Here is a 17,324-nt window from a genome sequence, read left to right as displayed (position 1 = left end):
TGAAATCTTCTTATAACCCTCTCCTGAATGAGGCTTCTCCACCACTTTATGTCTGACTTGTTTGAAAAGCTCCTTGGTCTTCATGATTGCCTTGTTGTTTGACTAAGTGAGTTAAACCTTAAAACTCCTTAGATAAGTGGGGGAGATTATTTTTTAAGTTAAACCACTTATTACATACAGGTGAAACCTATTACATTTATTTTGTAACCTTTCAAACAAATAATTTCCTCCTGAAGTAATTGAGGGTTAATTAGGCAAAGGATTTGAATATGTATGCAACTGAGAATCACCTGATTTTCTCTGTTAATCTAACGTATTCACAATTTATCTGCATTTTTAACTTTATAACTTTGGAGTAGTTTGCGAGGACTCTATATATAAAGTTTGATTTGAAAGCATCATGAAATAAGCTCAGGTGGCATCAAAATGTGAAAATTTTCGAAGGGGATGAATACTTTTGCATGACACTGTAGAAAGAGCTTGAGGGTGGAAATGAAGGAGAGAAGGACGATTGAATGTGCAAGTTTGGACACATGAGGACACAGCCTAGCCAAACTAGACAAACACATACTCAGAATTGATACAATTAATAGGAGCAGTATTGATAAGGAATGACTGGAACAAATTGCCAATATGATTACCCAGTACAGGGAACAAACATAATAGTTAGTTAAAGGTTAAATAAGACAGATCCGGCAAGTTAATCCTATCATTTTGGAGAAGACCTTGGGAAGCTGACAAAAGCAACTGCACTCATGAAGGAAATGCGACCATAAGTCTTAAATTTTTTTGCAGTAATTTTTTTCCTTCACTTTGTATTTAAATGTACACACCAAGATAAAAGTTTATGCCAATTATAGTGCATGGAACAACCCTGACAAGACAGATGTACCTTCCAAAACTCTTGCATGTTGGTGATGGTGTTGAAGGTTGGACCTGAAGAAGGTGAGTGCAGGAACATGTCCATCATCACCTTTGTGTAGTAATATGTGTTTGTACTCATCATTCCAAAAGTCACTGCACAAAGGACAAAATAATACATTGTAGTTCAGATTACCGACATAACGTCATGCATAAAGGTTCAATTGACCGATGACCTATTACAATCATTGGTTGTTTTATCATATTGAAAATGTCACATCATTGATGGGGTTGGCAGGAAAACCGAGAGGTATGCGCACATGCCTCTAAATCGTCCAGCCTCGGTTGGAATCTCGTCCCAGCTATAAACCGTCACCCTGGTGTTTCACAAAAAGGGTGTGATGCATCAATGTGCGTTCCATCCCAGCGATGGACGTTAAACTGGCATTCTATCTAACAACAATCGTCAATGGACGTGAAAGAATCCCCTTCAAGAAGAGTACGTGAGCCTGATAAAATTTCAAATTTCTACTCCAACCCACCGCAGCCACGTGCTGCATATAAAAGAAGAAGAATACATCATGGATATTGATGTCGAAAGGTTAAAATGCCTAACACTATATAAATTCACTTCATCTATAGTAGGAAGCTGGTGGTAATGAAGTTTCTGTTGATAATGACAAAAATGATAATGAATCTACCAAGAGGATGACCATACAACTTTATCTCGACCATGAGCGGTTTGTTAACGTTTCCACTGGAAACGTTAACAAACCTATCATGGTCGAGATAAACTTCAGTGGCAAATAAATTAACAACATGCGTTAACAAAAATGTTATGTGACTACATCAACTTTGGACAAATGTAACTAAATTTTTCTCCAGACAAAATTTTAACATTTATACCTTGAAAATGAACAATTGCTGTAATTTCATGTTCTCTAATTCGATGTCATTTTGGGAAATTATTTACTTGACCCCTTGTATGTTGATGCTCTACAGCAGCTTTACTCGTTTTTATCCAATATACATTAATACAGGATCTCTTTGTTGAGCTGCGAGAAAATTGGTCAGGCATTCTGTCTGACATTGTAGTACAAGTACTGGAGAAAAAGATTGAAAGCCAAATGCAGATTAATTGGCTATTTTATTTTTCAAGTACAAATTTCCCATGCTGCACTGCATCAAGCCTCGTCTCCATATCACGGGATAAACAAGTATGGCCGACCAGCAACTGAACAACTGCAGTTGATTCAAACTCTTTAATGACGGTAAGTGCAAACTTCCAAAAGTTTTCATCTCAAATTTTACAATTCATAAGCATGCAGTACTGTGTATGATGTATGTACATGTAGTCACTAGCTTGTTTGATGAGTGGTGTCCCTGGCTGAGTACACGTGAGAGCTGTCTACAGCACCACTGTGTGTAGAAAACTCCATCCCAGGCCATATGTACTGGGCATGCTGACATGATCGAGAGGCATGGTGTGGGGAATATGGACCCTTTGGTAGTGTCTAATATGGACCCATGTCCATATTCCCCGCGGTCGATGTCCATATTCCCCACACAGGAAGCTAATAGAATAAGTCCACAAAACAGCATGTTCACTGTCAAAATTTGAATCAAATAAATTTTTCTGCACAGAAATATGTGACTAAGCAAACCGAGGCATGGTCCAAGTAGCCGTCAAGTATCGGCTGTTTGTTAACAGCCGATAACATGTACACTTGATTCTGTATAAAAATCCGACCGTGACTATGCACTGTCAGAGATTTAACTCGCCCCGAAAAAGCGAAATCATCACATCCTCTCCTTATAAAAGACGTTTGATCGTGGAACATCAAGAACAAGAGAGAAGGGCATTGAAGAAAGGGCCAACACGCGAGAAGCAGAATCCTATATCCCCAACTAATTTGAAAGCGAAAAAAGGCAACAGACCACGAACAAAGCGCGGTCCTCCAGTTCGAAAGCAGGTTACCAAGTCTGCTAAGCAACACAGAAAAGGACATGAAAACTGCATGAGTAATTTCCACTGCATATATTGCAATGAGTTATTTGTTGATCCACCTGAATTTTCTAGGATCCAATGTAGTGAATGCAAGCAATGGGCCCACGAAAACGAAACTGACTATGAGGGTATAGGTGCTTTCGTCTGTGACGAGTGTCGCTAAGGTTGTTGTTCACTGAAAAATCGGAAAGTAACAATTGTCCCAGGGAACATTTGTCGAAAAGAAACTGGACTTACACATTGAGGTAATATGGACCCGCGGGCCATATTACCCCAATGGTGGGGTCCATATTCCCCATGTTGTTTGTAATATGGACACTGATGGCATATTTTTATTTGTCCCCTCAACCATATGTCTTTGATTTTATTCAACCCAAACTGCATGGGGATGTAGTCTGTCTGGTTGTCTAAATAAACCATTATTTGGAAATATTCCTTATCTATTTGTATAGTCTTTTTTGGGACTTTGGCTTAGGGGGTCCATATTACCCCCACCTACCCTAAATATGAAAATGTACTCTTCAAAAGATCACCGGTCCAAAATAATCTTGCAATTATTTCTACAAGTTAGACTTAGAGGGAAAAAAAATTGTACGTACACTCACTCATCAGCCATTCACAATATTTAAATTAGAGAAGTAAATGACATATGTACCAAATTTTTGAAAGATTAATGCGACACCTGTGAAGGGAGATTCTCCATTACAATATCTGTGATAATGAAGGCATATATATATATATATATATATATATATATATATATATATATATATATATATATATATATATATATATATATATATATACATATATATATATATATATATATATATATATATATATATATATATATATACATATATATATATATATACATATATATATATATATATATATATATACAGTGAAACCTTGACTTACGAGTGCACCAACTTACGAGTTTTCCGAGATACGAGCCGTCGCTCGGGCGGTTTTTTGCTTTGAGATGCGAGCCGAGATCTGAGTTACGAGCTTACGCCACCCGCCACTTGGTGGCCCAACGAGCGTTCCGGTCACGTGGTTATCTTGCCGTGCAAGCATCTCTGCCGTATATCGCTGCTGCTTTGTTTTCGCATGTTGGTTATTTTGGAAAATTTCTTAGTTTTAACCATGGGTCCTAAGAAATTGAGTGCCAAGGGCAGTACTGAGAAGAAGAAGAGGATGATGTGCTTGGATATAAAACACGCAATCGTCGAAAAACATGAGCGAGGTGTGCGTGTTGTCGACTTGGCGAGGCAGTACGATCGTAGCAGTACGATCGAAACATTTTGAAAGGGAGGAAGAAACAAACCTCGTTGGACAGGTTTTTATTGAAACGCCCTGCAAGTGAAAGCGAGGAAAGTGTGGCGAAAAAGGCAAAAGTCATCTCCTCCACCTCCGCCAGCATCTTCGTCTGATCTTCAAGGTAAATACACTTAATAAAACCAGTTTATTTATTTACATTGTGGCGGACACGGAAGCTCACTGGCGTGGTGACATCATTCCGCGCACCAAGTGGGCGGCGGCCACGCCGAGGGGTAGGCGTAGCCTCAGGATATACACCGGGCGCGCAGCCCGGAGCGCGCCAGTGTTACAGTGAGCTCTTGAATAAAGACTCTTACAAATTACCGCGTTGTCCGCTTCCTCCTTGTTTACAAGCAGCGCGCGTAACGCCGCTTATTATGTACAGTATATATGAGGTCGTGCTTGTTTATACATTATTTGTTATTTATAAAGTACATTTTTCTTATTTAAAAACACGTAACAAAAAAAATTGGTGTGGTTTTTTGGGGGCTGGAACGGATTAATAGCATTTCAATGCATTTTAATGGGGAAATTTAATTTGAGAAACGAGCAAATTGAGTTACGAGCTCGGTCACAGAACGAATTAAACTCGTAAGTCAAGGTTTCACTGTGTATATATATATATATATATATATATATATATATATATATATATATATATATATATATGTGTGTGTGTGTGTGTGTATGTATTTATGTTTGTGTATGCGTATGCGTATGTGTGTGTCGTTGTGCCAAGACGTTTACTTATTATTACTTTTATTTCAGGTCCTGGACCAGGGAGGAGTGTAAATAATTAAAGTATTTAAGCACACCTGGATATGTGTTTGGATATAGTAGTTGAATGTAGACTGTTAAATGCGTGTGTCTGTAAATGGTGCTTTAAAATGTCGCTCTTCCGGGGATCCATCGGTAAATTGTACCAAAGGGAACTACACCTACTATGTGCACACATTGCTGCCGGACTCGGCGATTCGTCTGATAGGGAAAGGGGAGTAGTGCGACGGTTATGAAACCGACCCCTGGGGAACAAACATCCATGACACGTAGAACTCCCTACAGTCAGTTATACCGTTAGTATGTGTGCCCAGATAGACCCCACCCATTGTCTAGACTAGAGGGAAACAGGGCATACACGCTGTGTGGTTTTTAGATCGGTCTTTTTTTAAAATTCTATTAAACTTTCCAACTGTTCTTATTTTGAACTCCTTTCAATCCATTCTATTCATAACCATGGCTAATTTACCTAGATTGCCGTTCCACTTGTTACAGAATCCCATAATCCCATTCGGTTCCTTCTCTTCCCCAAATTGCCATCTAATCATTCATTCATCGAGTCCATATCGGGTACAAACCGGTTATTCTTTACAAATTCCATTTCTTTCTTTAGTAATTCTCTTCTATGGCATCACACACAACCACATTACAGGCAACAACCCTCGCCCTTACTTTTCAAAAGCACGAGGCAGGAAAGACCGCTGGCTGGGTGGGAAAACCCATTGGAGGAGGAATAGTGGGCTCAAAGGAAGAGTCAGACCTTGGAATGATTGATGTTGAAAGGGGTGTTGGCTGGTATGCCATGACGTCTACTACAAGAAAATCTAGCTCTTACAAACTTTGCTCCCTCAAGTGGCTTAAAAGACAAAATGCCAGAGCAATCTTCGCTGTTGAAACTAGCTGGGGATCTGAAGACAATCTGCCTGCCTGTTCATGCCACAAATAAGTCAACCACCATTGCCGATTGTGCTCGAGCCAGGACGAGCTGCCCTGGAGCCAGGATGAACTGCACTGGAGCCAAGATGAGCTGCGCTGGAGCCATGATGAACTGCGCTGGAGCAAGGATGAGCTGCGCCAGAGAGCGCTTGGTGGACAGCACAACGACAAGCAGCACAACGACAACGATATGGACACAGGCAGAGGCACGAGAGTAAGAGAGAGCCACGGGTTCCCTAGCACAGGAAGATAGCTCCACCACTGACGTATACTCTTTGTCACTTGCTGTCCTCTAAGAACCTCTAAGTTGTCCACCTAGACTCACAAGGAGCATCACAGTTGAAGGAGTTGTCAATGATTGGCCTCTTGATCCATCACCCATTTCAATGATGTCTACACTTGCACCTCATACATTTCCTCTAAGAACTGACATTGCACACGCTGCTATCACTTGCACTCACCATTCTGCTTTATTTACCATCCTCTTTTCCTTATTGCTTTTCTATTTCAGGACTGACCCATGTCCATCGATGCATCTGGGGTGGGTCAAAGGCCAAAAATACGCCTTTCCCGAACTCTTTATCCCCTTCACTTCCTCTCTACGTTACCCCGGAATGATTTTGATGACACAATGTCCTGTGGGTAGATAAGTAAGACTGTAGAAGGGGGTCCTATCTAACAACAGCAGTATGGTGTGGTGCAATAAACTCAAGTGCTATGGGTTAAGATCTGCTCTTCTATGCCTTCCTTGATTGTTATTGATATGCCTTCTCATTTGGTTTGGGGGTCAAATGGGTTAGGAATGACCGGGATGGAGGTGGAGAACTGAGCAACTCCTCATCCTTAAAATATAACATACAGTCTGCGCCTCAGATAGCCTCTCCTAATCAAACTCCTACTCCATGGCTTCTCGTGCGGACCCCTGCTTTTAACTAAATGCGGAGGTGTGAAAGGCAGGTGTCTGGCACCTTAAAACCAGGCTTGCTCCGGATAGGTGGAACTCCTTAGCCTTGGCCGGAAATCTGCCTAGGAGAAGGACAACTCTGATCCCAAACCCGGGTGGGTTGAGGTCGTTAACCCTGATCGGCAGTCTACCAAAAGTAGGGGTAGAGGCACTGTTGTCTAGAAACAAACGAGTTAACCCCTCCCAGTCCTTTTTGTTCTGTGAAGAGACAACTTTCTACATTTGTCTTGTTTCAGTGCAAGGGGCTGGTTGTTCTGCTTTTTTCTTTCCTTTGCGTAGCCCCCACCTCGAGTGGCCTTGTAGGCTTTGTGGCGGGCAAAATCCCACAAAAAAATGCCTGTACATACATGCTTCATGATTGAATAATGTGCTTTGTGAATACGTGCCTCTTCTCTTTTGGTAAATGATTTTCCACCCTGCCTGTTTCGTCTCATTTCATCCATTGGCTCGATTTAGTGTGCGAAATAGATAGTCGGATACCCAAGATACCCAAGACCGGCTGTTATTTACAACTGTTTTGTGATTTTTTTTGTGGGATATTGGCTTTGATTTGCAGCTGTATGTGAAATTTCAGCTTTCTACCCTATCTACCCTATAAGGTATGAAGCATTTATATCAGTGAGTAGGTCAGTGAATGAGTGAGTGAGTGAGTCAGTGGTTAGAAAGAGCTTCATATATTAGATACATGATCCAAAATGGCAAAGTAGGAATAGAGGCTACAAACATAAACACAAAGTTGGAAAGGCATTGTGGCTTAATGTCATGTGTGTACGTACTCCCAAAGCAGTATGGTGTTGTGCCCATATTTTTGTCACACGACCTTTATAGTGGTAATTGCTTACACCATTCATACATAATAATGAATAAAGACAATGCTTGTCTCCCTTTGGGAACAACAATGTTCAATCAGTGATTGCTGCTCAAATGGTCAGCTGTTCCAATGAGATAGGGACTAAGCTGAACCTATCTAAACAAGAAACATATGCTGTACTTGTGAGATAGAAACATATGAGTATCAAGATTGTAACGTTTAAAAAAAAAGGTGAACTGTGCATTTATGATTTGGAACATCGTGAATGATACATCTTGGTCTTAGCTGATGTTGATTAAACAAAAGCAGTTGTTCTGTTTTGTTTAGCGTAAACATCAGCCATGAGGTCAAATGTATCGCTAAAATACAATTGATAAACACGCAATTTACTCAAAATGTGGTTCTGTGGGGGATACACATGGTCAGGTATACTGTAGGCGTACAGGAATATCTCATAATTGTGTATCACATGTCTTTCTCCTGTTCAGTGTGTATTTTTAGAAGAATTTAAATGGACTTTAACAGAGTATCAGTGCTGAAATCAAACCAGGAACACATCGTTTCCCCAAAAAATAAAAAGTGAGTCATGGATATTTGATAATCACATCGATTTTAGAAAGTGGAGACAATTTGAAGCAGCAGATATGATCTGAATCTGATCACCCAAGTTAAAGGTGAACGAATTACTTATGGATCCTCCTGGACCAGCTGTGGATGGTTGCAGACCAAAAATGACCCTGTATTAGTGAGGAAGTGAAACTTCAGCTCAACATGCAAGCATATTTGAACATGACCATCCTGCTAACTTTATTTTCTGAAAGAAAACCTAATTTCCTCAAGCAGGTAAAAACATAATGGATAGCTGACCAAAAATCCTCGACAAAAACGGTGTGCCACACGATGGATCTAACTGCTTAACAGGATCTAAGGCTCATAGTGGTGTTGCCACATACACACATGGACATACAGATGAATGCATGAGACAACACAAGACTGCTCGACGAGACAAATACAGCCACTGAGTATGGGGGAATGCGTCATTTCTCGGGTCTTTCTCACCGCACTCAGGTGAGCATTTCCTAAGGAGGAACCTCCTCATCCCCAAGCATGCCAACCTATGGGGATTGTCCGTGCACTTATCCTTTTAAATGCTGAGCATCATGCGAGGAAGCAGCACGTACATTTTGAAAACCATTGACATGACTCGGCCGGGGTTTGAACGGAGCAGACTCTAACAACTAGAACGGCACTCCATAGGGAGCACACCTCCACCTGGCTGAACAGTTTACGTTTTATATCACATTGATAGGCCGGATCTGGATTCGTACCTCAACCAAAATCTAATCGGCATTGTCCTTGTTAGTAAGGGAAACATATGAAAATCTGTTAACTAAATTGTTACCAAAAAATTTCTTCACCAATATGTTTGTAAAGGTGTGTAATAACATGTGTTAAAATGTTGAAGGTCAACTCCCGTGGGAAACCCAGAAAAAAAAGCTGTTGAATTCGGGTACCGAAAAATTATTTTCGAGAATTTTTATTTTTTTAAATCGGCCCTTAAGTAACTTATGAGGGGTCAAATAAGGGTTTTTCATGATTCTGAGTTGATTGTTAACATTTATATTTCACCACAGACACTCCTTTGTGGAAAAATAATTTCTAAATATATCTCATTTTCTACTTTGCAGGACATGGAGTCTAGCAATATGGATGAAGACGTTACTCCACCTGTGCTCAATTGCTTCATCTGTGCACGCTCGGATACACCAGCTGAAAGGCTCATACAGGCAACTCCAAAGGGATACTCAACTTTATTGAAACAAGCAGAAACTGTCGAAAATGTTACTGTTGTGGAACGTATGAAGGAGGCTCAAAAGGAAGGAAAACTGAGGTACCACCAGAAGTGTAAAAATGATCTGTACAACAACTTTGTTGCAACCACCAAGAAGTCAGCTCAAGCATCAAAGGCAGAGAAAGAGTCATCAAAGTTGAAGAGAAGACGCACTACTTGTGAGTTCAGTTCATCAACTGGCTGCAGTTCTAGAAGATCACAGTCAGTTGACCTCCTGTATAAGGATGTATGCATTCTTTGCAACCAACCAGCCCAGCTCTACAAAAATAATCCAGCACAAGCTAGAAAGAAATACAGAGTGCCAGATAATTTGACTGCAGATACACTGAAGGCAAGCTTGCTGAAGACAGCACGGAGTCGCGGGGATGACTGGGGCACTGAAGTCACTGGACGCCTGGAAGGGATCAACGACTTGGTAGCAGAAGAAACACTGTACCATTTGCGATGCAAACTTATGTTTGCGAGAGGTGACAGTTTGTCCAAGACTGATGAGGAAGGAAAAAGGAAGAGAGGACAGAGGAGTATTGATGAGGAGCGAGAGGCAGTTTTTATTGAATTCTGCGAATGGTTAGACTCAGAATTAGAGCATGGGGTAATGAACATGGACCAAGTCCATGAAAAGCTGCAGGAGTTTGATCAGTCACCAGAGAAGAGCCTTTCTTATTCAAAGCATTGGCTAAAGATAAAACTTCTAGAGAAATACGAAGACACCTTGTATTTCACAACACAGGAAAGAAGGGCAGATGTACTCTGTCTCAAAGATGGCACCGACAATATTCTGCGAGCGCATCATGCTAATCTTGACCATGGAGATGAGAAGACTCAGATCATAAAGACGGCACTCAAGTTCATATCCAATGATATTGCCTTGATTGATTTAGGTCCAAAGTCATACCCCACCACACACAGTATGACTGACATCGATAGTCAGCTGACACTTGTTCCTGCAAGCCTTCAGATGTTCTTGAGACCGATTGTCAAGACAGACGAAAGAGTTTCTGTTTGGGGGCAGAATTTTATTAAGGCCTGTCGACCTCGGTCTGGAGTATTGCCACACCAAATGGGGCTTGCCATACAACTTGATCATAGATTTGGGTCAAAATGGATGCTCAACAAGTTCCACCGGCTGGGATACACTGAGTCGTACACGGAGACACAAAACTACAAATACTGCTTCCTTAATAGTAGGAGTGGAGATGATGTTCCAGATACTTCTGGCACTCTTGACACCATTGTGGAGGAAACCGATGAACAGATCAATGATGAGGTTGCGGTTGATGCTGCGCTTGAGGATCAATCAGTGATGACAGCCAAAGTGCCAGATGCCTGTATGAGCCTTTCAGCTGGTGTATCCGAGCGTGCACAGATGAAGCAATTGAGCACAGGTGGAGTAACGTCTTCATCCATATTGCTAGACTCCATGTCCTGCAAAGTAGAAAATTAGATATATTTAGAAATTATTTTTCCACAAAGGAGTGTCTGTGGTGAAATATAAATGTTAACAATCAACTCAGAATCATGAAAAACCCTTATTTGACCCCTCATAAGTTACTTAAGGGCCGATGAAAAAAAAAAAAAATTCTCGAAAATAATTTTTCGGTACCCGAATTCAACAGCTTTTTTTCTGGGTTTCCCGCGGGAGTTGAACTTCAACATTTTAACACATGTTATTACACACCTTTACAAACATATTGGTGAAGAAATTTTTTGGTAACAATTTAGTTAACAGATTTGTGAAATATCTCATAAAATGCCCTTACTATGTCACCTAACCAACTCATCCAATCCATCAAGTTTCGTCAGAAACCGTCGCCAACATTTTGAGATATTTGAGATATCAATCAATGGTGAAGAATCACTTCAAAAAAATTATTCTATCCGGAATCTGGATCTTCACCAAAATGAAATAGATTCTTCCTCATCACACAAGCAACCTGTCCACGAAGTTTTGATTGAATCTGTCCGTAGCTTTTTGAGATCTCCTGCTATATATCCCTTTTAGGTCCTATCTCTCAGTGATGAAGAACGACTTTAAAAATTCTAGATGATCCGGATCGGAAACTGGATCTTTACCAAAATGGAATAGATTCTTCCTCGTCACACAAACAACCTGTCAACGAAGTTTCGATTGAATCTGTCCATAGCTTTTTTGAGATCTCCTGCTATATATCGGTTTTAGGTCCGATCTCTCAGTGATGAAGAATGACTTTAAAAATTCTAGATTATCCGGATCGGAATCTGGATCTTTACCAAAATGGAATAGTTTCGTCCTCATCACACAAGCAACCTGTCCACGAAGTTTTGATTGAATCTGTCCGTAGCTTTTTGAGATATCCTGCTATATATCGGTTTTAGGTCCGATCTCTCAGTGATGAAGAATGACTTTAAAAATTCTAGATTATCCGGATCGGAATCTGGATCTTTACCAAAATGGAATAGTTTCGTCCTCATCACACAAACAACCTGTCAACGAAGTTTCGATTGAATCTGTCCATAGCTTTTTGAGATATCCTGCTACATATCGGTCTTAGTCCTATCTCTCAGTAATGAAGAATGACTTTAAAAATTCTAGATTATCCGGATCGGAATCTGGATCTTTACCAAAATGGAATAGTTTCGTCCTCATCACACAAGCAACCTGTCAACGAAGTTTCGATTGAATCTGTCCATGGCTTTTTGAGATCTCCTGCTATATATCGGTTTTAGGTCCTATCTCTCAGTGATGAAGAATGACTTTAAAAATTCTAGATTATCCGGATCGGAATCTGGATCTTCACCAAAATGGAATAGATTCGTCCTCGTCACACAAGCAACCTGTCAACGAAGTTTCGATTGAATCTGTCCATAGCTTTTTGAGATCTCGTTTTATATATCAGTTTTGGCCCGATCTCTCAATGGTGAAGAATGACTTAAAAAATTCTCAGATCTGATTCCGGTTCCAGATTTTCACCACAATCAAATCAATTTGTCATTTTCACGCATCCAACCTGCACCACCCAAATAAAGGTGCAGAATGCGTCAGCAGGCCGTACATTGCATGTTCAGAACAAGATCGCCCGTACCACGGGTGCTCTGCTAGTACAAATAATACATGTTTTAACTAAGCTACAAATGAAGGTTAAAGCACATGTCCCACAAGTTAAAAAAATTTTGAGCAGTCTACATGACTAATCAATTTATTTTTGCCTAATCACATGAGAACTTGAAGTTATACAGCGTGAAACACATTTTGTATTTGAAAAAGAGATATTGTAGACTATGGGATACAACAGGGTAACTCCATGGAAGTGTAGTTACCTCTCAACTGTATAGCCCTGGATTTTTTTTTCCCAGTGTAAATGCAATACAAGTAAAATTTCCATTCAGGGGCGTTGGTATCCGGTGCCAGAGCATCTTGGATTTCGTCATTCTCGATACGAGGAAGAGAATACCGATAGCTGTTCTGCAATTATATTAAATGTCATGCTATTATTCAAGAAGAGCACGTTGGTGAGTGTTGCTGACTTAATAAAATTCCTTCTCCAAGATAAAAATGGGACATGTAAGTTCATTCTAAAGTTGGATGCATGTAAGTTACATTAGATGAGGTAGGAGCCAAAAAATGCAAGTACCGCATGTAAACGATTGTGTACAAGTTGTTTAAATTAATGGCAAGGAGTCATACGTCATGGTACAAAGGTTGTGTATTTTTCGTTGAGCTGTTTCGCTTGGGGTTCGATTCTCGACCCGACTATAAACTATCGGATTGGTGCTTTTCAGGCGGGGTGATGCATCACAAAGTGTCGTCCCTTGGATGAGCGTTAAGCTGCGTATCCTGTCTGCTAGCATTGGTAGGTGCACGCCAAGTACCTCGTGGTGTTTTCATGAAGAGTAAGCGAGGTATCTCTGACAACGTGACAAAATTGCATATTCCTGCCACCTTCAGTCAAATGTTAGGCCTAGCCAGTCGGTCGTGAAAGACTTGGGCCAAAGTCTTGGGCCCGGCCGACCCCATAATAAAGTGTGAATAATTGTGACCGTTAAAGTAGTAAGAGTAGTAATACGAAAGAAATAGGAATAAACTAGAACGGCACACAGTAGAGAGTATACCTTCACCTGGTTGGCCATATCACTCAATGGTGAAGAATCACTTAAAAAATTATACTAGCTGGATCTGGATCCGGATCTTCACAAAAATCGAATCGAATCGTCCTTGTCACACACAACCGGTCCAACAAGTTTCGTCCAAATCCATCCATAACGTTTTGAGATATCCTTCCTTGGCACACCTGAGCTCCTCACCACATACAAGGCTTTCATCCGCAGCTCTATGGAATACTGCTCTCCCCTCTGGTCTGGTGCTCCTGCCTCACACCTAGCCCGTCTTCACGCTGTTGAAACCAAAGCGTTCAGAATCATTGGAATCTCCCGCGATGAAGCTAACTCCAAGGGCCTTTCACTCACTCACCGCAGGCAGGTTGGTGGTCTTTCCGTCTTCTACCGACTCCTCTCTGGCGTTGCCCCCCCAGCCCTCTCTGGGCTCTGTCCCCCAAATATTCCTACAGGTCGCACAAGATCTGCCTGCAACCCTCTTATGGTTAAACTGCCAAAATCAAGACTCTCTGCTCACCTTCACTCCTTCATTCCTCTTTTCTCCCGCCTCTGGAACAAACTCCCTCACTCTCTTCAATCCCACTCCACCCTCCAGGTCTTTAAAACAGCTGTTCACCACCATCTCTTATCCTCCCCCATCCAAAACCTTGATCTTTTCTACCCCCGCTAATTTCGGTCCCCTTGTGTTTTATACTTCTCCCATCCCACCCCCCCCCCCCCCACTTCCCACGCCTCCTGCCCCCAAGCCCTCTCCCTCCCACACTTCTCCCTGCTCTCAAATGTTGTGGTTGTGTGCTTCCCCTTCTCTCCCCATCTTGTCTTCCGCTCCTTCTTTTTGTATATTTTGTTTGTCTGGTTGATTTGTTTGTGAAATAAATGTTAGCTCTTTCACGAGCCTCGATTCAGTATACAAAACAAAAAAAAAATCCTGCAATGTATCGTTTCTGGCCCTATATCCCAATGGTGAAGAATCACTTTTAAAAAATTCTAGTAACCGGATCCGAATCCGGATCTTCACCAAAATCTAATCATTTCGTCCTTGTCACATCCGCTACATCTCTGCCAAATTTCGTCCGAATCCGTGCACAACCTTTTTAGATATTGGTTCACAGACAAACGGACAAACAAACGGACAAAGAGACAGGGGTGAAAACATAACCTCCATCCACCTTTGGTGGCGGAGGTACCGTAAAATGGGGTGAATAGGGACAGCAAGGTGAATAGGGACACAAACTGAAAAAAGGTTCGGAAACTTTTTTCGCTGAAAATTGATAACCATACTGATTTGTTGATATTTGGGTTGAAAGTGTTCTCTTGTTTTTAAAAAAAGCAACTTATAGTCCCCATTAACCCCATATATGGGTTAGATAGGAATAAATAGGATTTTTATGGCTGTCCCTATTCCCCCCATTTTCACGGTAATGACCAAGGGAACAAATGCCAATTGCATAGTGACAGAAATAAGTGTCCAACGGCATCCTCCTGTGTCAAACTTTCCTTTTCGCCTTGCTAATCAAATCACACTGAAGTTGGACATGATTTTTAAGCAAGCTCTTCCTTACATTTAATCCAAGAATGTTGATCGTGCCCACAACCACAAAACAACTACAGCAACAGACATTTGAAAATACTGAAAGAGGCCATTCAATAGACAAAAGCACGCAATCTCAGGATAGCTTGCGGTGGTGTTATCACGTTCAAACAGTGGTGTGTCCTTAGAGATGCATTCAAAGACTTTAAAGAGTCCTTTCACTGTGACCCGAACACATTTCGGAATCAAAATGTAGAGTTTAAAAATAAAACCCTCCGAAGAGATATCTCTCCTCGTTGTTGCACGTTATGGATGCACAATTAAGAGTGTTCGCGTAATTGGAACCGCCAGTTATCTCCTTCCACAGCTGCGGACATTCAATCTGTCAAACATATATTTGTTACACCACCACAAAGCATGTTCTCGCGTGGTCTTACATGCCTCTTGTTTGCACTGGCAATGGGCTCCTTTCTCTTTAAACGCGTTCAGTTCTCGTACGCAAGCATTCCGCTGTGACGCAAACACGGACTGAAAGAGGCGACCCGGTTTTTGTTTGCTCCCTTGGTGCAATTTGTATTTCACAATTTCATTTATCATCCTTCTGAGGATAGATTGCTGTTGAAGGAACGATAACAAAATATTGATATCATAATATTGCAAATGTCTTTTCAAGCTTCTTTTTCTTTCTTTACATCTAATGAATCGGGCAATATTTACCTCCACCACTGAAGGATTCTGACGAAGGTTGGTGGAGAGGTTGGGTGTGTTACCTGGACGAATCTATTCCATTTTTGTGAAGATCCATATTCCGATCCAGATAATCTAGAATTTTTTAAGTCATTCTTCATCACTGTGAGATAGGACTAAAACCGATATATAGCAGGAGATCTCAAAAAACTATTGACAGATTCAATCGAAACTTCGTTGACAGGTTGCTTGTGTGATGAGGACAAATCTATTCCATTTTGGTGAAGATCCACATTCCGATCCGGATAATCTATAATTTTAAAAGTCATTCTTCATCACTGAGAGATAGGACCGAAAACCGATATAAAGCAGGAGATCTCAAAAAAGCTATGGACAGATTCAATCGAAACTTCGTGGACAGGTTGCTTGTGTGATGAGGACGAATCTTTTCCATTATGGTGAAGATCCAGATTCCGATCCAGATAATCTAGAATTTTAAAGTCATTCTTCATCACTGAGAGAAAGGACCTAAAACCGATATATAGCAGGAGATCTCAAAAAGCTATGGACAGATTCAATCGAAACTTCGTGGACAGGTTGCTTGTGTGACGAGGACGAATCTTTTCCATTATGGTGAAGATCCAGATTCCGATCCGGATAATCTAGAATTTTTAAAGTCATTCTTCATCACTGAGAGATAGGACCTAAAACCGATATTTAGCAGGAGATCTCAAAAAGCTATGGACAGATTCAATCGAAACTTCGTGGACAGGTTGCTTGTATGATGAGGACGAATCTATTCCATTTTGGTGAAGTGCAGATTCCGATCCGGATAATCTATAATTTTTAAAGTCAATCTTTATTACTGAGAGATAGGACTAAAACCGATATATAGCAGGATGTCTCAAAAAGCTATGGACAGATTCAAACGAAACTTCGTGGACAGGTTGTTTGTGTGACGAGGAAGAATATATTCCATTTTGGTGAAGATCCAGATTCCGATCCGGATAATCTAGAATTTTTAAAGTCACACACCTGTCTCTATGAGGTCTCACAGCTGACAATGCATATCAGAACGAAAACCAAGCCATGAGGTCGAATATACAGTCACGTGATAAAGTAAGTACACCCCATGTAAAGTTTTGACTTTTTCAACATATTTCAACATTCAGCTATTTGATCTTCATTTCAACAATATTGATAGATAAAGGTGATATAATATAACAAATATCATGAAACATTTACATTTGTAATCCATTGTATAATTAGCCACGTCGCAGATGCTGCTCATAGAGTGCCCTCTGCTGTTGTTGTTCTTCTTCTTGTTCTTGTTCTTGCAGAGAAGACAAAACCTCAAAGCTCCACCCATTCTGGGAACCATAGCTTCACCCATTGTGGGAGAGGCTTCATATAAACAAATATCCACCATTTTATTAACTCGCATAGCTTTGAGGCCTGTTTTGTAGGCCCGTGGTGTCTTGC

General features: G+C 40.8%; 1 protein-coding gene across 1 annotated transcript in view; it reads right to left on the bottom strand.

The window, feature by feature from the left end:
- LOC137418077 (polycystin-2-like protein 1) overlaps window positions 1-17,324 on the bottom strand; it is a 133,701-nt gene that overhangs the window by 57,536 nt on the left and 58,841 nt on the right. The window contains 1 exon segment of the mRNA XM_078783327.1: window positions 893-1,017. Within this exon segment, the coding sequence (XP_078639453.1) occupies window positions 893-1,017 (125 nt within the window).

Source organism: Myxine glutinosa, chromosome 8 (genome assembly GCF_964187855.1).
Source record: "Myxine glutinosa chromosome 8, kmMyxGlut1.1, whole genome shotgun sequence".
NCBI lineage: Eukaryota > Metazoa > Chordata > Myxini > Myxiniformes > Myxinidae > Myxine > Myxine glutinosa.
Note: the sequence above shows the minus strand (reverse complement) of the source record. Positions and strands in the feature narration are given on the sequence as shown.